The 24,229-nt window shown below is 47.1% G+C and overlaps 1 protein-coding gene across 1 annotated transcript in view; it reads left to right on the top strand.

Moving 5' to 3' along the window:
• The window catches only part of tcf7 (transcription factor 7), a 32,558-nt gene that overhangs the window by 5,778 nt on the left and 2,551 nt on the right, over positions 1-24,229 (top strand). Inside the window, exons 4-8 of the mRNA XM_068744091.1 lie at positions 15,223-15,349; positions 18,213-18,300; positions 21,554-21,673; positions 21,885-22,044; positions 22,232-22,339. Of these exons, the coding sequence (XP_068600192.1) occupies positions 15,223-15,349; positions 18,213-18,300; positions 21,554-21,673; positions 21,885-22,044; positions 22,232-22,339 (603 nt within the window). The remainder of the gene's footprint in view (positions 1-15,222; positions 15,350-18,212; positions 18,301-21,553; positions 21,674-21,884; positions 22,045-22,231; positions 22,340-24,229) is intronic.

The following is a 24,229-nucleotide window of genomic DNA, read 5'->3' as shown; positions in this document are numbered from 1 at the left end:
AAGACACGCACAGACACACTCAAACTGTCAAAAGTGAAGAGTTTGAAGAAACTTCAACTCCTTGACTGCAGCCTCAATATCGGAAACCAAATCACTCTTAGCACCACATTCATTTTCAAGGATGTTTCGAATAATAAATCTGTATGAATGAAACCTTTTTTTTCCTGAGCTACAGGTCATGTTTTGAAATGGATTAAAGGCTGGATGGAATCTGCATCCAGAGTAAATGATCCTGGTTTAAACCCCCCAGACAGTGAATTCCCGTCAGCGTTATATCGGTGTGAGACATGTGCCGTGTGTTTGGCGTGTTTCGGCTGCTTTTAATGTTTGTCAGTTCGATGACAGACAGGATGTGATTTTTCCATGACAATTTGCTGCGTGCCTTTTCTTTCATCTGGTGCTTTCAGGACATTTACAGGCGGTTTACTGTCTTGTACAGCGCATGTGTGTGTGTGTGTGTATGTCTGTGTGTTCACATCTGGTTGAGTGTTTTTTTCCGTGGACGTGACGTAATTTACATTACTTGGTCATTTATATTTAATTATTTTATTTTAATCTTAAAATAATGAGAGTTTCAAATGTGTGTCATTGTTTTTCTTTTGGCTATTGAGCTCATTGTGCTACCTGCTACTAGCTAATAGCTGCTACTAGGTGCTACCTGCTACTAGCTGCTATCTACCTACTACTAGTTTTTGCCTGGTACTATAGCTAACTACCTTTGACTAGCTGCTAGCTCCTCATTCTATGTTTACCTCCACTGCCGTCATGGATGTAGTTAACCATTGACCTCACACATTAAGTCAGGGCAGAATAAAGATGCTCCAGTCCCAGTTCCAGGAAACATCCATGTTTTGCCATCTAAAGGAAACACAGAGGGAACAAATGAGGCCCTGGTGAATTTCCACAGCTTACCGGTAGAGGTGTGTGTGCTACGACTTCCCCGCCTTGTGTAGACTCATGTTTTGTCTCTGAAACCATGTGTTAATATAATTTATTTAGCCAGAAACAGGAGCAGGAGGAATTCCCATTTCAACTGGCTTCCTCACAAGGAGCTCGGCCATGCGTCAAATTGATTTCCTGCCTTTGTTTAGCACTTTTTTAGGGAAAGACACACATACCCACGTCATGTGGCCATGGGACTCATTGATGCGACACAAACAAATGCAGAAGAGCACACGATGAGTGTCTTTTGGCCTATTCCTATGACGAGCTGAGACGTTGATCCCACCAACCATTGTGTCAGGGTTCCTTGATGGAATCGAGAGAAGAGGAAACGTTCCGGCCTTCAGGGAGCAAGAAGATGTGTCTCGAAAAATAGTAAGAGATGGGATGAATGGGGTGAATGGAAACGGAAACGGAAGGCGGGGAAGTAGACCAGAAAAACAAACACAATTTGTCAATGCCGCTGACGGACTTAATTGGATTTGTTTAATTTTCTGAAGAGATGGATGAAGCTACAACTCAAAGGTTGGAGTTTGTGTTATTGGTGAGGAGAAGTTATTGTCATAAATCAGGTTGTGTGTGCATTTCTAAGGGCCAACCAAAAACTAGAGCAACTGTGATGTGCACTGCGCTGTGGTTGCAGCGTGTGACAGTGTGTGGGCAGGCATCAAGGCGTAGGTGTTGCATATAGTATTAGGTATGTATGTGGGGAACACTGTATGTACGCCGAGGACAGATGAAAGGCAAGAAGTGGGTGAGCAGGAAGTGAACGACAAAAGAAACACGTCATCTGATTTATCAGATTGTGTTGATCAGATGGACAAAAGAAATGAGAGTGATTGCAAGAGTCTGAAAGGGAGAGAGAGAGAGAACATGACGGAAGACAAGATCGCTGCAGCAACGGAAGGGAGTTAGCAGTAAACAGTGAGAAGTGGTTACCACTCTGTGCACCTGGTAAAGCAAAACCGCAACCCCAGCAGACGCACTCTGGCAACGTAAGATCACCTTTAACTGTTTCACCACCGCACTCAAGGAACAGGGACGCACTTTTCTCTCAGCAGTAAGTAGATTTGTTTAAGGACAACGGTGGGCAGCAGGGTTACCACAGCGACAACAACTGAGCATTTTCACTTTCTGGAACAGATTGTTTCCTCACCTGAAACGCCACAACACAAGAAGCTGCAGACACGTCACATGAATTCGTTTTAATTGCAAATAGCTGCACGTCATCAGCGTAAAGTAATATCACTGTATTTGATCGACAGTCGATCTGGCCTGGAAATACTGTGAGTGTATTAAGGTTAAGGTTCTTTTTTATGAGTAGCGTATCGCGTGACCATGAAGATTCACAGGCAAATTTTACGTCGGAGAAAATCCTGTCGTTTTTCAAAATAAAACAATCTGTACAACGGAAATTATATAAATTATTTATTCTTTCTGTGCGGCCCGGTAACAAATGCTTCTTTTTTTAAAACAATCACAAATCCATTTCTGAGCTGGAAGAAAGAACAGAATCTGTTTTATTAATTATATTCTAAATTTAATTAGGGAATCACTCTAAGTAAACTTAAAATTTATATTTTTTATTTTCAAAGCATGAGTTTGCTGCTTCTTCTAACTTGAAGTCTTTTGATAAAATTTTGAGCAGGCATTTAAAATGGTCAATAAAACCAGAAACAACACAAAGGAGAACTGCAGAATAGAATGGGGCAGACTCGTTAATAACTAATTAGATATTTCATCTTTCAAAAGGAATAGGAACAATATATAATATATACTTATTAATTCCCACGTGTCTGCTCCAAAATAAATTAATAATTTATTTAACTACGGTAATTCATGAATCCAATTCTGAATGACCCCAGTAGAGTTTTTGATTACTCCTCAAAGATTAAAATTATATATATTTTATTTAACCCCAAATATTGTTTCTTTTCCCAGAATAATCTGCACTAGACTTTCATCATTAGAAGGTTTCAGTCGAGTTTAAAAATGTATTTACATGTCAGAAATATGAGACTTCAGTTTTATATTTGCAATACAGAACTTGTACTGAGGGCAAAATGTTTATGCTGGCGTGTGTGTGTGTGTGTGTATGTGTATGGACTAAACCTGGTAAACCACAATAGGCTGAACCTCACTTTACTGCACACACACACACACACACACACGAGTTCTCCTTCCAAAGCGACTGCCGCGCTTCTGCTGGTGGAAAGTGTTTAGACGCTCTTTTTCCACTGCATCTCTCTTTTTTCACCCCCATTCAAAATTGAGAAATATTAGTCTGTGAATAAAATTGTTGTTGCAAGAAAATTTGCAGGTCTTGTTTCTACTGGCAATAAGAAGCACATTTCAAAGGCAAAATCAATCTGAATCCTGCAACTGGGAGTGAGGATTTTGTGTGCAAGCGGTGACAGTCGTGACTTTATGATAAACCAAAGTGTTCCCGCTTCATCGTGTCGTGTTTAAGGTTAGATTTCCCAGGTGACGGAAAGAACAGATGAGCAACAGGGCCTAGCAGAAAGTCTTGGAAAATTCAAATACGGTACGCAAGAGAGAGAAAGAGCAAGCGAGGGCTACACGCATTCAATAGGATTTAAAATGACCAAAACCTTTTTTTTTTTACTCGTAGGTAAAGTAGAAGTTTGTTGTAACTCAAGATGGGAGCAGCGAGCGCGGCCTGTTGGGGGAGCTTGTAGCCGGCCGGCGGTTCGGCGGCCAGAGGCCTTCCGTCACCTGAAAGCTCTCCGCTCCGTCGATAATTACATTATCTAAAAATGGAACATGCATCCCTGGTGTCGAGCGCTTCCTGCGCCATGTGCTGGATCGTGTGCAGAGATTATCGACTCCGTCACGCGGCGGTATGAGCCCAGAGGCGGGACGAGCCATAAAGGCTGCTGATGGTTAGCCGCTTGGCTCCGGTGGGCCAGCGCTGAGAGCCCAAAGGCCGGGAACAATTATGGGTTAGTTAGAGCCACGGAGCCGCGCCAGGCAGCTGCTGGTTGTTCTCTGAAGTGTGTGCGTGTGTGTGTGTGTGTGTGTGTGTGTGTGTGTGCGCACAGCACACATGCGTGTGTATTTAAGACTGAGTATGTGTTCAGGGCCGTCCAGAGGGGCGGGGCTCATGCATGTGTTCATATAAAGTTGGGACATTACAGAACATAATTCGCACGCATACATTAGACGAGTCGGATCGATGGGGACGACGAAGGCCGATGCCGTCGGTCTTTGGGCAGACTGCACATCTGGATCAATTAGAAGACTTTTCATCTACATCTGCATCTGTAAAGGGCCGTGACTAATGGCCGCTTTCATGACTGATTGTTCTACTGATTGTCCAAAAATAATGCATTTTATTTCAACGTTGAAACCCCCGTTTCGGATTCAAACATCAGTTAAAAATACCTCTGATTGACTTTTACGTTTCATGGTTGGTGTATCAAGATACCGAGAACAATTTTGGTGATGATCCAGATCACCATGTGGACGGAGTAGATCCAGTTAGGAGGGGAATGAGCTGCTTGGCGGAGGTTTGCGCTCTCCGAGTGTTTTTCTAGTTTTATATATAAATCTATATTTATAATATAAGTGTAGCTCATTAACCGATTCTGCGCTGCTTGTGCTGCTGTCGGTGTCCCCTGCTCGTTGCGGGTGCTGATGCACACTGCAGCCACTGGAAACTAGTGCCTCCATCGACAAATAGCCAATCAAGTCTTTATAGACGCTTTAGTTACGAGTGGTAAACTTTATTGATCGGAGGCTTTGTGCGTCGTCCCGTGACTGCTGCTGCTTTTGTTCCCGCCACAGCTGTGCAGGAAGCCTTATAGAAATCTTACGGAAAAATCGCAGGCGCATCTGACACAGAAAATTGTCTACGGCCTCGAGTTCTCACATGACGCCCACGGGGGAAAGTCGCGCGAGGAGATTCCGTCAAGGTGCCGAGCGTGAACTCTTATCATGAGGGGCACAAGAGAAAGACTGACAAGCGCCGTTTTCACAGCAGATGGTCCCAAAGGAGAGCCAGCCACTTTTTTTTGGGTGATAATTAGACTCTGTGGGCGAGTCACCATGTCATTAGAACACATGATCGATAGCAGAGTATCAAACCCAGCCGGGCAGCTTGGCATGCACTCTCAACCCACAATCCTGGCTCCTGTCTGGGACCCTCATCCACACACACACACACACACATGTAGAGACACACATCCTTAACTTTCATATAAAATCATGGGCGCTGATGTTCATAAATAGACACAGAAGTAGAGGAGCACATGTAAACACACACGGTGCAGCCGGGCGAGCGGGCGGCAGGCGGTCCCCCTGATGCTGCTGCGCGCCGAGGCCCCCTGGGCCTGAGCTTGGGTCTCTGTGGCGGGATGGACCAGCTCAGCTCTCCAAGGGTTTTGGACAAAATCCACATGTGGCCAGCTTGAAGGCAGCGGCCTCGCTTCACCGTCCCAACGTACACGCACGCAGAGCCGTGCCATGTTTCAATCCCCGACACAAAGCCAAAGCCTTTTCTCTTTCGCCATGCGGCCACTTTTCTGTTTCACAGACGCTTCCACGTGTTCTGGGAGCCAGTTCCATTTGTCCCTTCGGATCTACGTGTTTACGTATGTAAAGGAAGCCATCCTGGCGTCGTGGCCGGCTCCCGTGCGGCGTTCAACTGCATCAAACGGTTCAAAATAAAACGGTCAAGCTCAAATGTGGAGGGTTCGCCAGGTTCAAAGACATGCAGAAATATGCTAATGTTGGTGTTGCATCTAATAATAAATACATAAAAAATTTTGAGGATGTAATAAAACATTAAAACATGCGGCGATTTCTGTCCAGAGGGCTGAGTCCTGTCCTGCAGGGGCGCGGCTCTGCTCCGCTCCACGCCACGCTTGAGTTCCTCCTGGAGATAAAAGCGGCAGGCGCGACATCAAATCAATAGTCCATCAATAGGAGCATCTCCCGAAGATTAAAGAGAAACTCTGAGACCGAGGGAAGGGACCGGAACCGGCCAATGGAAAGAGGTTTAATTGATGTGAAGAAGGGTGACGGATGAAAAGGTGCAGACTGACGGTGCTTTAATGGGATGGGCGGTGTAAGGGACGCTCTTCTTTGTGTTGCATTAGTCAGAGTCCATTTGATCTAATTATCAATTCCATCCTGATAATGATTTATCCACCTTTCTGAGCATCCATCCTATATTTACGTGCTCATCTTCTCCCCTCAGCCTCTTCATCCTCTCTTTTTTCTGCTCTCGCTCCCTCCACATGGAGCTCATCCCTGCTTTCATATCCTGTTGGTCTGCTTTATAGATTTTCAGATTTTGATCCGCGGAACGACATCGAACGCGACATCGGGAGCCATGCATTGATTTCCTGCGTATTATCGACCAAATGTTTAGGAACTGATCAAGTCATCTGCAGATTAATCTCCCCGCGTCCGCGTGGGTTCTCTCCGGGTTCTCCGGTTTCATCCCGCCTCCAAAAAAAACCATGCAATTTAGGTGAATTGATGAGTCTGAATTGTCCGTAGTGTGTGAGTGTGTGCGTGGCTGGCTGTTTGTTCCTGTGTGGCCCCAGGGTGCGCTGGCGACGCATCCGAGGTGTGTCCCGCCTCTCGCTCAAAGCAACCTGGGACAGGCTGCAGCAACTCCCGAGCTTTATTAATCTCACAACATTGAAGCAGGGCCGTACCAACAGCCATCCGCTCACTGCCCTCAGCTCTAACATTGATTAGTCATCCTGAGTTCAGAACAATCCAGAAACTCCTCTCTCCAAGTGAAGCCTGATGAAACTCTTCGGCAACGCCTCCATGAAATCGGCTTCAAAATGAGAGGTGTGTGTGTGTGTGTGCGTGTGAGAGGGAGGTAAGGCTTCTAAAAATATTCTCTCTTAGTGAGCAGACCGCAGGACACGGCCTGCGCCGGGCTGGTCTGTGGTTCTGGCCCGGGGTTTTGGAGCTCTCTATCTGAAGCCACATCAGAGCCCTGCTCCCGGGGCAACGTGATCTGGATGGGGGCCGAGGGGGGGGGGGGGGGGGTTCTCCCTTGGGTTCAGTGGAGGAATGGGTGGCCAATGAACAAAACGCTCCCGGCTGCAGCGACATCCTAACGGGTCCGATGTGCGTCCGCCGTCTTTAGTCCTCGCTTGCTAATCATTGATTCCCTCTTGTCTCACGCCATCTCCTCTTCGTTCTGGTTTGTCTTGTACTTTTGTCATGCCCCCCCCCCCCAGGTGCAATGCCAGGGTTTCACTTTTGGGTGGGCCAAAATAGTTTATGTTGAGCCTCTCAATTTCAAAAGGTGATTCTGTCTGACTTCCTCTTGACGGATGTAATTTTCGAGGGTTCCCCTCACCTGTCCATATGGACTGGGGGGGTAAAATATACCCACATATCCTCAATCTTTGGTATCACAATACAACGCAATCATTAATTGCATCCTGGAGTAACAACCTGAACGTATAAGAAAAAGGCTTCTTTTTCTTATATATAAGGGGGGGGTCTTTGCTCAGGGGCAATAAAGCAGCTGCTCACAGTAACTGCCTGCCAGGCCTCATCCGACCAAAAGAAGCGGCGTGTCTCCCATGAGGCCCGAGCCAAACCACTGGTGGTGGGAACCCGAGGAGGGAAGCTGAAGCCGGTTCTCCAGGTGTTTGGATCAAAGGCAGCCAGAGAAGCGTTTTAGTCTGGAGACGCTTCTCTGATGAACGTGAGGTCTGCGCTCTGAGTGTTTTTCTAGTTGTTTTAAAGATGCTTCCAGCTTCCGTATTTTCCCCGCATGTAACTATTTTGTAATGGTTTTTAAATTAAAAGAATCAAAATGAAGACATCTTTCATGTCTGTCTGTGACCTTTCGCTCGAATCAACTTAAATACGACTGAATGAAATCCTTTTCACTAAAGTAACTCCTGCGCTGAATTAAGTTTCCAGTCTAAAAACAAAAACGAAGAGAAAAACCGGATTCAGAAATGTATTTGACAAACGGTTGTACATAATGAATGACTGACCTTGATTCTCTGAAGCCTTTCAGGGGTTTTGGGAGAATGCTGCTTTCACCTGCATTTCCACCCTCATACAAACGTTTCTGGTTTGACTTTTCTCCCTGCAGAGGAGGAATCCTTTGAGGAACGCTTGACGAGTTCAGGAAGTCAGTCTTTATGTGGAGTGAATGAAACATAGAGATGCGGGTCAAGAACTGTCAAAGCTGCTGAAAAGCAGAACGAACGAGAGAAAAACGCACCGTGATTGTCGTGATGTTTTGCTCTTCAGTCGGTTTCGTAGAGGTCAAAGGTCAGCCCTGAAAGCAGTTTGCAGGAAGGAAGCGTTTGAAGCGTTTTGCGTCAGGTGTCACGCTAACTTGGTCCTTTTATGCCCCCCTGCCATCGGGGGCACATAGGGTTACTACCCAATGTCCATCGGGTCTGTCCACATCTCCTCAAACATCGTCATACACAATGGAATAAATGCAGCGTCTCCATGTGCATATCTATACTGAAAAATCTCTACATGTATATCTATACCGTAAATCTCTGCATGTATATCTATACCGTAAATCTCTACATGTATATCTATACCGTAAATCTCTACATGTGTATCTATACCGTAAATCTCTGCATGAATATCTATACCGTAAATCTCTACATGTATATCTATACCGTAAATCTCTACATGTATATCTATACCGTAAATCTCTACATGTATATCTGTACCGTAACGTTTGGACAAAACGAGCGTAATTGTCTCGTCTCCAGCCGCTGATCCGACATTCAGGTCGCGGGTCTGCCGGAGTCTATCCCAGCTGGCTGCGGGCGAGAGGCGGGGTACACCCCGGATGAGGCGCCAGCTCATTGCACTCACAGTTTGTAGAGAAATGTAAATTCTGACAAAGCTTCATGAAGCCGCTGTTTGATTGGTTGACACAGAGTGAGACTTTTATTTGGATGTGAAAGCTTAACTCATAAAAGCGATATGAAGTTTGGAGACTTTTCTGTCCTGTTATTTCACCTGCTTTTGATTGAAGTTTATTCTCCAAAAAGCAGCTGAAGTTCTAAAATGAAGTGCAAATTTGTGCAAATAAACATGTTGCTTTTCAAAATGTAGATTTATTTAAATATTTATAGCTAGTGTATTTATGTGTGAGCAATAAAAAAAAAGGCATATCCAAAGAATATTTCTGTTTGGGCCTGAGAATGCGAGGTCCATTCAGCACGCCGTGCCCCCCCCCCCCCCCGGGTGTTACTTCTGCATGGCCGTCAATGCTTCCGTAACTTAAACGCCCCGGGATGAGATTATTGTGATACAAACATCAAAGCGGCAGATCAGACAGAACGCGGCGTGCACGTGAAGCCAACCGGCGACCCGGGGGGCAGAAAGCATGTAAGCTGATTGAGTCGTCTGCTTCCCGAAACTTCACTCTGTTGGCGTGCGTGAGGCCTCGGCCACGCCCTGAACGCCACAAACACACAACACACAACACACATGAGAGTCACACACATGGAAAGAGCTCAAATAAAAGCAAAGGTATGAGGGCTCCGATATGCACCATCGTGTAAAAAAAGAAATGTGTGATCCGGTCCAGAAGAAAAGGAAAAAAGGTGCTAAAAATAAAAAAAATTTATCTGTACAAAATGTTTTTTATAGAAATTTTACGTACAAAGATTTCTGCAAAAATGTTCATATAAATATTTTTTTGCTGCTGAATTTAATCGAAATCTGATCCAGAATGAGGTCAGGAAAAAATATTACATTTTAACATTGAAAACTCAATTTATGGATTCAAAAAACAGCTAAAAATGAATCAACCCTTTTGTAGTTACCTCTACATAGACTCTCGAACCTTCACCATGACCTGTGTGATTCTATTATTGTGGTATCTGGTGGCCATATTTGAGTAATAAACAGGAAATGCGTCAGCGTCTGGGTTTTTCTAACCTGCAGAGACATTTCCCATTTTGGCACACGATCAGCTATTAAGGCTGAGCTGATGAGTGAAAGCTGAAGTCTGCACAGGAGAGGTTTCACAATGAGTGGGCGACAGACGCCATCCGCCACTTCAGCGGATGATGTCGCCGCAAAAACGTTTGATCTTGCCCGTCTCTGTGTCCGACGTAGCTCAAAACGGGCCGGACGCAATTCAGTCAAATTTCACGCGTTCGTTAATACTTTTTCAAATACTTGGGCCACCTCCATCAGTACGGGGGGGGGGGGGGGGGGGGGTTCTCCCCCAGCACATGCTGCAGGCCTGTGATTGGCCGGGCCGCAGCCTCATGTGAGTGGGCGGGGTTTGTATGTTATTACTTTTATTCTAGGCTACAGCTGGACTCTGACAATCTTTAGTCGCTGTCCTTCCGGACCCACGTTTTGGATTCAAGTTTTGTATCTCGGCCGGAAAAATAATGTTGCACACACTGACACACAACATTTGTGCCCGTTAGTTACAACCAGTGGTTACTGATTCATCGTGGCCGTGGCCCAGATGTTCCAGTGGTGTGTGGCGGCCGTGGACGGCGGTGCGTTTGGTTTGTCAGGGTATTTGCATGCACACCATTGGGCGTGTCCTTCATATGAGTGTGTGTGTGTGTGTGTAATTGGGGAGTGGGCAGGCTTCTTGGGGGGGGGGGGGGGGGGTTGGCCCTTTTTTTAAACATGGCTGTGTTGTTATGGTTGCTCGAGCTTTGATGTTGTCCAAACCTCCAACTAAGAGGCTCTCATTTTGGGCTCCTGTCTTCGGAGAAGGGAATGACTTCCAGATTGGGAGCCCTGCTTGCTAACCAGGCTGACTGCTGGGGCGGGGCAGTGGGGGGGGTCAGGTCGGAGGGATCAGGGATCACTCTGGTTTTACTGGTATATCAAAAACATGAATGCTTCTTGCTTCTCAGCAGAAAAAAACAGCTGCTGCCAGGGATCCAAAGCGTCTCAGAACCGGCTCAACAGGTGCGATGCGGCTCGGCTGCTTAAACCAGATCCACGTTTTAGTGTCACATACATTAAACTTCCTCTAAAGAGTTCATAAAATCCAGTCAGTTTTAATCCAGTAGCAGAATCAGCCGGTTTCCTTCATCAGATGCTCTGTGAGATTATTAGATCATGTATTTTACTTCTGGACACTGATCAAACCACAACATGCGTGTGTGTGTGTGTGTGTGTGTGTGTGTGTGTGTGTGCGTGTGTTACTCTCTTTCACATTTTATTTCAGATGAATGATCAGAAAGAGGAAACATTGGTTTTAAACTTTTAGAACCGTGAAGAGGGTTTTCTATTAAATGTCTTGTTTTTTTAAGGAATTTAACAGTAAAACAAAATCGTTTTTACTTTGAAACAAAGATCATTTTATTCTTCAAACTCTTAATATTTTGAAGAAACTTGGATCGTGGTCTAAAAGCAACCAATTATCCCGTTAAAGGAGCCACCAGTTTGTGTTTTCCACTCCTGAATCAGGGCCTTTGTTGCTGGGGGGGGTTCAATCCTTCAATTTATCTGATGACAAACGCGACGGCGTCGTCCTCGCATCTCTTTGTGACGCTCTTTCCTGCAAAGCATTTTGATCGAAGCCACTTGAAAAGATCGCAGAGTGGGCACTGTTTACTTCCAGCGAATAGCAGAGATGAATTATCTATTGATTCACTTTGTTTCCACCTCCCCAGGACAGAATGACTGTCAAAGGAAGGGAGTGAAATGTGAGATTAAAGACATTAGACTCAAAAGCTCTCTGGAAGGAGGGGACGAAAAGAAAGGGCGCTTTAATTTCTGCTTCAAATATTAAAGAGAGAAGAAGAAGAAAAAGATGGAGGTACTTAGTGGGTCATCAGGAAACGAAAGAATAAATTAGAGGTGTTCTATCAGCATGAGTTCCTCTGAACGAAGCGGTGTGTGTGTGTGTGTGTGTGTGTTTCTTTGCATTGATGTGTATGTGAAATGCATACGTACGAGTGTGTGTGTTTGCATCAGGGTCAAGGTGGAGGGCCGTTGTTACAAAGTGATATCTGCGATCCCATTAACTCCTGCATTCAGCAGCAGAGCTCTGTTCAAACAGAGCCGGGATAAAAGGCGGCGACCAAGTGCTGAAGAATCAAAGGCCTTTCAAGTGAAATTAAACTACAGAGGCTGATCCGCCGTCCCGGATGCACGAGGCGAGGCGCCCAACCCTAATGGGGATTCATAAAGTAATCGCGTCTTTCAAGCAATTATATCTTTGATGTAATCAGCGCCGTCTATTTCTGCAGGACGGAAGAGTTTCATCCGTGCAGACGCGTCTCCTCTTCCTGGCCGAGAAGGGGCGGAGCATATGGAATCCCCAGGGTGGGCATCCTCCCCAGACCGCATCGGGCACGCTCAGCTCATAGCAATATGTTTTTGTTCCTTCATCCTGACGTCGCTATCCGCTACACAGTGAAGCAGCTTGGTGTAGCTGCAGCATGCTAAAGGTGTGCGTTGTCCAATGAGAGAGGGTCTCATGGTGACTGCAAAGGATGGCCCTCCATCCATCCATCTATCCATCCATCCATCCATCCATCCATCCATCCATCCCTCTGATGTCAACCTATCAAAACACTCAGCTGAGTCATGCTTCTTTGTTAAATTTCATGGATTGTGTGTGTGTGTGTGTGTCCTCCAGATATGATGGCGATCAATCTGATGGACATGTAGCAGAGGGGGGGGGGGGGGGTTGTGTTCCTTTCAGAAGGTTAAAGGAAGTTGTGTGAATCTTTCCAGCGGTGCAGACGGTCCGGACCACGCCTCTCGAAGTTTCCTACTAAATAAATAAATAAAGCTTCAGTCGAAAAACAAAAAACTGTATTTACTGTTATGAATGTATCCACAGACAATTTATGTCAGCCTGCAAGGGTGGCAGTGAATTAAAGGGAGACTCAAACTTACTGTGTGTGTGTGTGTGTGTGTGTGTGTGTGTGTGTGTGTGTGTGTGTGTGTGTGTGTGTGTCTACCCCACACATGCATGAACACACTTGCCCGTCCCGGCTAAGGTAATTATGTGTAAGTTGTGAGTGTTTGTGTGTGGTGGGGTGACGAGGGGGCATTTTTTTTAAATACAGGGGGGGGGTTGATAATTACGGGTTCAATGAGCGTCTCAGGCAGCCTCCCTGAGTGTGTGTAAAAAAAAAAAAACGGGGAAGGAGCAGCTAAAGCCACTTCAAGGTCGGCTAATTACCCGGAGAGGAGAGCAGAGGAAGCAGAAAGGGGGGGATCTGCAGCTATAATGTTACGGTAAAACGGCTACGTCGACCTCGGAGCCGCAGCTACTTCTGGAGGCCTTGTGTGTGTGTGTGTGTGTGTGTGTGTGTGTGTGTGTGTGTGTGTCCACGTACGGAAGCAAGCAGTGCAGCAATGAGGAGGCATGAGGAGAAAAAGGATTTCGTTTTATTTTACCCCCTAAAAAAAAACACGTCACAATCCATCCATCCACGTCCCATCGCCGGGGGCAACAGTCCTAGCAGGTATTTCCGGACTTTCCTCGCCCCCAGCCCTTCCGGGAGAATCCCGAGACGTTCCCAGGAGAGACAAACGGGTCAGACTAAGAGCAGTTGATAAAATCCAAAACGAGGGCCGTGACGTCCCTCGGCGTGGTGCAACCGGGGGCCCCGCCCAGGTGTGTCCTCCAGCTATGATGGAGATCAATTTGGGAGTATTTAAAAAAAAAAATACAAATGCCAGACCAAGAAAAAGAAAAAGTTTCCCATTCCCTTCCGTGTGACTTGAACGCAGCATTATGAGTCAGTATGTGATGGGAAGTAGAGGGCAAAGCAGCAACATGAGGAATGACTCCAGTGCCTGTTTTCATGGGTAAATAATGGTCTTACGTTAAGCCCTACTTAGCATCGGTTTTAATAAATGTTGCCATGACAACGCATCTTTGTTCTCCCCCTGTAAGGTGGCCAACAAGCCACTCTGTCTAAATCTTTGCATGTTCCTGAACCCACAAGAATCCTCCTTCACCTCTAAGTGGTTCTGCAGGTTATTATGTATGCGGAACACCTTATTTAAACCTAAACACACCCTGCTCCTGCTCCTGCTCCTGCTCCTGCTCCTGCTCCTGCTCCACCTCCTCCCCCAGCCTCAAACCTCCCACCCAGCAGCTCTCCGGTTCAGAGGCAACGAGCTTTGTTTTCATGTCTCAACATTAAAAGGGGTTTAGCAGTTTGATCTTAGCAGCTGAGTAGCATGCACATCAGTGTGTGTGTGTGTGTGTGTGTGTGTGTGTGTGGAAGCTCTGACTTTACGTGATAAGGTTTTCACTTTGTAACTCAGCAGGAGGCCGAGCGAGGAGCTCCAGATGTGCTCCTCCGTAGTGCTGATGTCACACAGCTGCTTCGGCCCCGCTATTAACGGGTCCGTCAGTTCACACCTGTCATAATTAGCCATGACCACATGCATGCAGATCAGCTGTGATTGGCTGACTGGTCTTCATGCCAAGCCGCACGTTGTGAGCGCTACTAGAAGTGGATTTGGGTTCGGTTTAGTTAGTGGAGTTATTTGTTAACAGGAACATGAAAGCAGCTCTTTCTCACGCAGGCGCACTTCATCATCAAAGGCTGATCGATCGATTGATCGGTCGGTCGGTCGATGGCCTCCTCCCTGAAAACCAGAGGCAGCCAACTCAAATCCATCTGCGTGTCCTGAACAGTGTTTTAAATTTCCAGTTCTGTGTGTGTGTGTGTGTGTGTGTGTGTGTGTGTGGCACAGGGGAATTCCAGATCTCCATACGCGAGTAGGCGCAGAGGAGCAGGAAATAGAGATTTCCTTCAAATAATTTTGCTTGCTGGTGGTGCAACAAGCTAATGTAGCATTAATCACGTTCTGCATGTGAATGCCAACCCCTCCAACCCAAAGTTCATCGAAGTTTCATCACGGGATCAGCATATTTAAGATAAATAGTTCTCGTCTTCGATCCATGTCCTCCCAAAGGTTCTACGCAGAACCTCCATTGTTCTCTGTCGCTTTGCTTCCACCCTCGCAGTGCGGCTGAAAGCCCGCCGTGCCTCCCGGCTTTGTTCAGTGTGTTTCCCCCAGCATTGAAATCAGACCCGTATAAATACAAGGAAACCCGATTCCTCGCCGCAACTGGCTCTTCGACGTGCTGTGAGGATCGCCGCCGCGTTCAGCTGCTTTAAATTTGAGAAGATAATCGCTTGTTTTTCTCCTTTCCCGCTTAAAGGCCGCAGAACGCCGTCCCGCCCAGTCCGCCATCACAAAATCATGTGTAAGAGTCAAATTAAGTCCCCCCCCCCCCGTCTCTGCTAATGGAACGGCCCCCCCTTGTGTCTTCAACAGTCCAACAAAGTGTCGGTGGTGCAGCAGCCGCACGGGATGCACCCGCTGTCGTCCCTCCTGCCCTACAGCAACGACCACTTCAGCCCCAGTCCTCCTCACCTGCCCACAGACATGAGCCAGAAGACAGGTGAGCGCACGCACACACACACACGCACACACACAGCCATTGGGGAGGCCCGCTGCGGTTTCTTGGCTGTTCTGAAGTGGCCCGGTGCTCTGAAGGGACCGCCAGCCACACACACAAAGATGGAAACAATTAGAGCGACAATCACGCATGCCATCGCTGCGACACACACACACACACACACACACACGCACAGAAGGTTCTCCTTAGTCAGCGACGTGCACACATCACGCCGTTTGATCGAGGGTGCTGATTGGTCGGACCCGCTCCGCTCTAAACTACTGACCACATCTCTGTTGAACGCATTCATCATCCGATGGGATCTCCACTGACTTTACACATCAAAGTTGGGGGGGGGGGGCACTGCTACGTTTGTGAAATCAGTTCCAGAGGGAGCTGCACTTAATCTAATAAATCGGTTGTTCAAGTCTGAAAACTACAAGTTTAAAAAGTTCTTTGAGTGTGGAGCGTGGAATAAGTGACCTAAGCAGCCGCCGCATCCCCAGGCTGGACCGCTGCTCATTACAAACAGCGGTCAGAGGACGTATAAAAGGGAAAAGACGTCTTAAGAGCTGCGCAGAATAAACAATCGTTTCTATAAAGACGCAAATAAAAAGTTGGCATTAAGGTTTCGTCCAGTTTTAGACGTAAAACCTGCCGATCCCGAGCTTCTGTCCCTCTACAAGATTAATTCCAGGGGGCGATCTGACGGGATTTCAGTTTTGTCCTCATTGTAAATTTATTGTTTGAATCATCACTAAACGGTTACTCTTCCAGTTCTTTGTTTCCCAGAGACAGGCGGGCGGTAACGGCGTCGAAAGCGTTCACTCGGTGTTTGAACAAGTTCAACAGAGAGTCTGAACGACAAAAGAGAGAGAAAACGTGAAAGGAGAGAGGCCGAAAACAGAAAAACAAAACTTTAAACGAACAAAAATATTTTCTCAGATTAGAAATTAAAGTCTGACCTCAAGCAGCCGTGTGTGTGTGTGTGTGTGTGTGTGTGTGTGTGTGTTAGCTTCGTGACTCAGCTCGTAATGACAGACTGATCCAGCTGCTCACACACACACACAGCTAACACCTGGAACCAGAACCTGTCAGCTGAGTTCTGATGACAGGAGCATTAACACACGCACGCACGCACACACACACACACCCCACCCATTTACCTCACGCCTATGATCTTTTGTCGGTTCCTCACAGGAAGGGCTTACCTCATCAGTGATGTCATCGTTATCCGAGTGACATCACCGGGTCAGCGCCGATCATTCCAGTTACATATGTGTTGACAGGAAGGCTTAAATCTAAAACGACTCGAGCTCGTTTTAAGATGGCACAAATGGAAACCTGTTTTAGTTCTGCCATCCCATAAATCAAGTCATTGTCCTAGAAACGTGGTCACGGGAGTCACTCGAGTTCTAAAAATGTCCAACCCAACTCAAGAAGACAGATCTGACCAGTTAGGACATAAATCGATTGAGTTCCCGGTTGCTACTGGTTACCATACAGCAGTCATACAGAGATGCAGGGATGCCTGCTACCATGGTAACCACCCTAATAGTCATGACTTGTTTTTTTGCTTCTCATCCAGCAGCACCAGTTCGATCACCAGTTGAAGCTCACTCTGGCAGCAAGAGCAGGAAAAGAGGAATTAGAGCTTTCATGATCAGGAAGCGGGAACGCATGGAGATATTTTAGATTTCATTATTTCTACGTTTGCATCTTATTGATTAGCCAAACACTCTACAGTAAATGTATGTGACAATAAAGCTTTTTTTTTTTTTTTTTAAACACTTGGTATTAGTTTCTTCTAAGCGCTCGTGATGCAGCGCTCAGGCAGGACCGGGTTGACTCAGCGCTTTCCTTTTGAAGTGTTCCTGCAGGCTCTGACGTGGCGACCGTGCGAGTTGATGTTGGTTTGTCGTCGCCAAATTAAAAAAGGGACATTCCAAAAGACAACTGCCCTATTTCTGCGCTTAATTTCCCCTCACAGGTTTCCCAGCAGCAAACAAGTTCCCGTCACAGTCAGAAGCAACAGTCCAGGGAGGGCAGTCTTTTAGGTCAAATCAATATTAAATATAGAACCGATGAAATGAACTGTAAAAGAATCGAGTCTGGGTGGAAGGAAGTGGGATTTCCGGCGCTGTTTTAGCACGCCGCCGCCTTCGGCCACCGTCAGGATCAGAGTCTGTAAACTATCGGTTCCAATCAATCAGTCAAAGCGATTAATCCGGCTGTGAGTAAACCGTGTCGCATGTCGGCTCCGGATCCGAGTCCGACTCTGTCACGAGCTGCTGAGAACCCTCATCATGCAGGGACAATAGAAATGTGGAGCGAGGACAGGATGAGGGACGAGGGACGAAGGGTCGGAGCGGTGGGACACAGTCGCATTCCTGCCGTTCAGATTTATTGTGTCTCGGGGTCCTGAAGCAGGCCCAGAGCCGCGGCCAAATTACAGTCATCAGGAGCATTCCTCTGCTGCAAACACAGGTTAGCAGCCGGGCCGCGCTAAATGCTAGGTGCTGCCTGCTGACAAATGACTTCCTTTGAAGGGAACAAAGACGGAGGCGAGGGCAGGGGCGGGGGCGAGGGCGGCCATTCGGGATGTCTGTTTGTCTGTGTGTGTCTTCACGATGTGGGGATTCTCACCACATCCAGTCAGTGAACCAGTGAAGCAAACTGGCGACAGCAGTGCCCCCCCCCCCCACACACACACTCAGTATCATTACACTAACACACTAGTTCCCAGACTAACACTAGTATTAATAACCCATCGCTGAGTGCCATTTAACTCACCTGTGTGTGCGTGTGTGTGTGCGTGTGCGTGTGCGTGTGCGTGTGCGTGTGTGTGTGTGTGTGTGCCCTCCAGGCATTCACAGACACCAGTCCCAGGACCTCTCCGGGTACTACTCCCTCCCTCCAGGCGGTGTCGGACAAATCACTCCCTCGATGAGCTGGTGAGTCTCTCTCTCTCTCTGTCTCACACACACACACACACGCACACACACACACACACACACACACACGCGCGTACACATGACCTTGTTAGAACTCCATCCCATGAAGGAATCAACTAGCAGAACTGAAAATGGCTGTGGATTAATTGATTTTTTGATCAAGGGAAAACAATCTATTCCTTCAACATTAACCTGCTCCGGTCCCCAACCACCCACTCTAAAACAGAATTTTGCAACCTCAACCTTTGACCTTTAACCCTCAAACATTAATTTCCCCCCAAAGACAGTTTGTCCTTCACCACCATCATCATCATCATCACGGTGTCGCTCTGACCCGGGTCAGGCTCACATATATCACCTGGTATTAGAGGGCCTAACCTAAGGCCCTGTTGTCGTGGAAACCACCTCCTAATTGCCTCAGTATTTCCTCAGGAATGTGGACCGCTGCTGTATTTAGTGACCTGCCAGCAAAATAGGCCAAACATGCACTATTTAGGGCACCTTGTCGTTCACACTGTTTCAGATCTTTTATTTCTTTTTGTAGGTTTTACTCTGTCACCATCTTTTCATTGTCTTTTTTTCCCTCCTCCGTGGACTGAAAAGATACGGACAGATTTTGATGAGACGGTTTTTCTCTCTGCTCCTGGCGTTAATCAATGAGATTAGTGACGCGTTGCCCCGAGAGTTAACCACAAGGCTCCTGTGGAGGTGAGCTCCGTTACAGACTTGTTTAGAAAAGGAAGGTGTGCCACAGGGAGAACGGCCACAGGGAGGATTTTGACTATATTGTTATATTGATGAAATTCTCAAGTCTTTAAAGTGTGTTTTAATTTAGGCGATTTTTTTATTTTTATTTTTTTCCGCTGCTTTTGTTCTTTTTCAAGTTTGGCTGCACGAAATGTGACATTTAAATAAATAAAGTTGAGTTTGGCAGCAAATCCCTGTAATTAAATGGCGCGTTTAAATGAGCGTGTGTCGTGTTCTGCTTCCGCTGCATTAGAGGCTGCTGCTGCAGCTTCGTCCTGCAGGACGGGATGTTTGACCGCCCACATCTGGTCCGGATTCAGTTGTTTTATTTCGGGTTTCCATCGTCCCTGAGTCGATGACGAGCCGGAGATGTCACGCTGGCTGATTGAAAACTTATAATGTCAGACTTCCATTGATTTATGGCTCAACACAAATCCATTTATTACAACCTACAGTATCTGTGCTCGTCAAAATCCCCTGCAGGGCCAGTTAAAGGCTTACATCAAATGTCATGGAGATTTGGAACGAAGCTTAAACGTTGTGCGTGTGTTTGTTACATGTGTGTGTGTCTGCTTTTCATGTTTCTTTGGACCGAGCTGTGTGTCCCCAGACATTTGTGAAGCCTGTGATTTATGGACTTTTATCTTTTTCAGACACTTCAGACTGTGGATTCAGACAAATATTATTCTCTGCTATAATCTTTATCCCAGATTATCTGTTTGTTTGGGCCTCTTGTAATGCGTCTGTGTTGAAAGAGGAAGAGGAGGAGGATGGAGAGCGGAGAATGAGTGTTTAAATGTCAAACAAAATCTGTTGTTTTTACTGTTAGCCTGGTCACTCCTGCTGTCCCCGGAGCGAGAGTCCCCGGACCGGGGGGGGGGGGGGGGGGGCAGGGTTTGGTCACCGAGTGCTTCTCTTCACATGAGTCTCCCAACATGTTGAGTCATTGAAGAAGAGATGAATGGTGGAGATGAACTGTTACACAGAACAGGGTTAGGCTGCCGGGGGGGGGGGGGGGGGGGCTGATGCCCTTTTTTATCTGATTTGAACTGCTTTAACATTAATGTCATAGTGAAATGAACTTCGGCGCTAAATGTTGGGATCAGCTGATGTCTGCCTTTGAAGCTAAAAGGCTCCGCCCCTTGCTGTCTCCCCTATGCGAGGCAGGCCGAGCCAGCCGGTCTACCCGGGCCTGTCCCCCTGTGCATTCAGGCCGCCCTACTCCTCCAACCTCTCCGGCGCCCCCTCCTTCTCCAGGTATGGTCAGCGGCTGCTCAGAGCAAGCTCAAGCCAGAAGAACAACGGCGCTCTGCATCATCGGCGCCTGTTTACAGCACGTTTAAAAGGCCTGAACGGGAGTTTCCCATTGGACCGCTGGTGTTGGAGCCAGCGTGCTGTAAACAGGACGCTGGCTAGGTTTAGGCTAACTAGCCCCACGCCAGCCGCTGCTGCAGCCTCCTCCTCCTGGAGCACCGCCTCATGCTGGACAGCTTCTCCGCTGCTATTGCACTCGTTTTTTGTCCGTTGTCTTTCCTTGTGTTTCTGATTCAGGACTCTGACTGGGAGTCGGTGTTTGTTGTTGTTGTTGTTTTTTAAAGCGGCAGTGCTTTTGTTCTCCGAGGAGGTGCAGGAAGCTGGAGTGTGACCCCTGTGACCCCTGCGGAGCGGCATCATCTTCATGCTGTCCAGCCGTGTGTTCTGATTTTGTGTATTTGCTTAAAGCTGCGTCGCATCAGTGACACATCGGATGATCTCTGCACACACACACACACACACACACACACACAGCAGATCAGGCTTTCTCGCCCGTCCTGCTGTGTGTTGTCGGGCGTCCAATCATGTCGTCTGTTTTAGACCTGAGTCACGCCGCGGGTGGCGAGTTTAAATCCGAAATGAGACACCGGTCTCGTAATCACGAGAGAAACTGATTCTCAACTTGCATATTTGTCTCTGCGCGTTTGGCAGTTGCGTATTTTGCTTGCTCATGGGCACTAAGCCCCACCTGTGAGCTGCAGGCAGAAACAGACAGTAAATATTTAGAGCTGTTATTAGTCCGTGCGCTCTGCTGCTTCTTTGTGCTCTAATTTACCACCAGAGTTTAAAATGGTGCTGAACCGAACCTGAAATCGTCTTAAAACATCTGCCGTTCTTTTGTTTGTCAAACTCATCCGCAAATAAATACTTTTAAAGGGGACACATTTTCTGCTTAAATGATTGACGCCTGGTGAAAGTCTTTTCAGTGATGCTCGCACGCCCTCTAGGGGTGGAATGCTTGCATCGCTGCCGAATGAATAGAAATAATTGTCTGCTGTCTATAGTATGCGTATAAATAATGTAATAGATGTATAATAATCAGTGTTATATGTGTATTGAACGTCGCCCTGCAGGCTTTAACTCCTTGTACGCTGTCTGCTCGCTCATGCTTTAGCGCCCGCCCTCCTCTCCGACCCCGTTCCCTTGAGCTGGACTGTCCTTTTTACTCTCCCATCCTTTTCACCTCCTCCAGGTTCCCCCACTCTCTGATGCTGGGCCCCTCAGGCATGCATCCTACGGGGATCCCGCACCCAGCGATCGTGCCCCACTCAGGCAAGCAGGAGCACGAGCATTATGACAGGGGCATGTATGTGTAAGTATTTTACTCTTCATCGTCATCACCCTCCTTTTTTTACCCCGGTGATTCTGCCTCCTTGCTAACGCTAATAGATGACTAATTCATAGTTAAAGGTTAAGTCTGGTTTAAACCGGGACAGAATAAGGCTTAATATTTAATGCACACCGTCCAGGATCAGGCCTCAACTGCTCCATCACAACAGCCTACCCCCCCCCCCCCCCCTCAGGAAACCGCAGGAGGTCAAACGGGAGAAGGAGCCCAAGAAGCCGGTTATCAAGAAACCCCTGAACGCCTTCATGCTCTACATGAAGGAGATGAGGGCAAAGGTCATCGCTGAGTGCACGTTAAAGGAGAGCGCCGCCATCAACCAGATTCTGGGACGAAGGGTGAGGGATGTGCACACGCACACACACACACACACACGCACCTAAAAGCAGACTAATCCTGTTTCCAGATCTGGCTATGATTTCACACTTGAGGAACATGAGAGACTGATTTAACACTAGTGTGTGTATGTGTGTGTGTGTGTGTGTGTGTGTGTGTGTGTGTGTGCGTGTGCGTGTTCATTCCCAGTGGCATGCACTGACCCGGGAGGAACAGGCCAAGTACTACGAGCTGGCCCGCAAAGAGCGACAGCTCCACATGCAGCTCTACCCGACCTGGTCGGCCCGGGACAACTACGTAAGGACTTCATCATCCTCCTCCTCTCTTCATCTTCCTCCTGCTCTCTGCTAGAAAAATCAACTCCTCCTCGACTTTTCTGAGCTGATCTGAAAATGCATCACCTGATATTTTTTTGGGGTGGGGGGGGCTTTTGGTGGAAACAGTCTGTCGAGGGAAGAAGTCGGTAGACGGTGATGGTCGCGCAACCAGGAGGCGCCGTCGTGCTTTAAATGCTGCTGAGCTCAGCTCACGAGTTATACGTCCTCAGTGATGGTGTGTTCCTTCCTTGACTCCATTCACACCAATCCAGTTAATGACAGCTTCACATTCACCTGATTGGTCAAACCTCACATTAACCCGATTGGCCAAACCTCCTGAAGGACTTTGTCGCCTGCTCTCGGTCGTACGTTTGTCCTGCTGGACGACGTCCGGAGAATAATGATTCCACAGCAAAATGAGAATCTGCTTACAGCTTCACAGCAACTTTATGTGCCATTATAAAGAGGGGGGGGGGGGGGGGGGGCTTGCGTTAGGTGTGAACACACCATCATACTCTGAGATCATTTTGACGCTGATTTTTTTTTGAATAATAAATCAGATTTTTCTAAATAAAGAATACATTTATTGATACAGATGCTCCTCACTTCACGCCAGAGTTACGTTCCCAAGACCCCGTCGCTAAACGGATTTGTTATTAAATGAAAGATGATTACGAAACGCGTACGTTTATATTTCAGAAAGCCCGTCGTTAAACGAGTCCGTCGGTAAGTGAGGACCAGCTGTACAAATCCACATCCTTACTGTTAAAATGTTTCACAATGTGCTGCAGTGAAAAGTTATTAATGATGGAAGAGGAAGAGGTGATCCGAGTCTATTCCCTCCATCCTTATTGGCTAGTGTCTTAACAACCTGCATGATTATTGGCTCTGAAACCTGTCAATCAGGAGTCATAAACCTGTCGTCCAGATCAACAGGAGGTGCATGTGTTAGTGTAATGTGTATCTGGGCTGCTGTTTGCCTCTGACTTGTCAGTTTGCTGTTGAACTCTTGCAGGAGGCGGGCCTTAGCGGGGTCGCAGGGGAAAAGAGTAAAGCTGATTGGGTAGGGACACGTCTTATGGTGGATTTATGCCTCTGTGGTGGGAAACAATGAGTATGTGAAGCGCTGCATGAAAGGGGTTGTGGGTATTCCTCTGCAAAGTTTGCATGCGCCTTCCAGAAACTCTCTCACACACACACGCACACACACATACAATCAGCCTCACAAAGGACACGCAAGTAACAGCAGCTGCACACGTGATTGGTCGGTTTCAAATAGTCAACCAAGCCTGCTTGCTGAATGATGGTGACTGCCAGTAGTTAAAGAGTTAATCTCACACAGAGGTATAAATCGAGCCGCTTCGCTCCACTAACAGAGAGCGGGCCGCATGGCTGGCCTCGCTGCTGTAGATCCGTTTGAATGCGCAAAAACAAAACCTGAGCCTTCATTTTGTTCTGATCGCCGGACGGCAGCGACACACGCTAACCTTTGACCCACACACACACACACACACACACACAATATACGCTCACCAGAAGCAGGAAGCCGTTTGGTGGTCTCTGGGTTCAGCTCCGTAACGGCAGACGCACAACTCAGGATGATAATTACATGTTTATTACATGTATTATTATTAAAACGTTTTTTTTTAAAGCAGCTCAAGAAGACATCACACAGTGGAAACACACACACACACACACACACACAGTCAGTCACTTAAAAATTAAATGACTGTTAAAAATTAAATTGATCAAAACTGTTTAATGGTGACTTTTAACATGACCAGCCCCTTTACTCCTCATCACCCTCCTCATCATCATCATCATCGTCATCATCATCATCATCCTCACCACGCCACAGTTTTCAGCATCT

The sequence above is a fragment of the Brachionichthys hirsutus genome, chromosome 10, assembly GCF_040956055.1.
Source record: "Brachionichthys hirsutus isolate HB-005 chromosome 10, CSIRO-AGI_Bhir_v1, whole genome shotgun sequence".
NCBI lineage: Eukaryota > Metazoa > Chordata > Actinopteri > Lophiiformes > Brachionichthyidae > Brachionichthys > Brachionichthys hirsutus.
The sequence above is the reverse complement of the archived record's forward strand: the minus strand, read 5'-3'. Positions and strand labels throughout refer to the sequence as shown.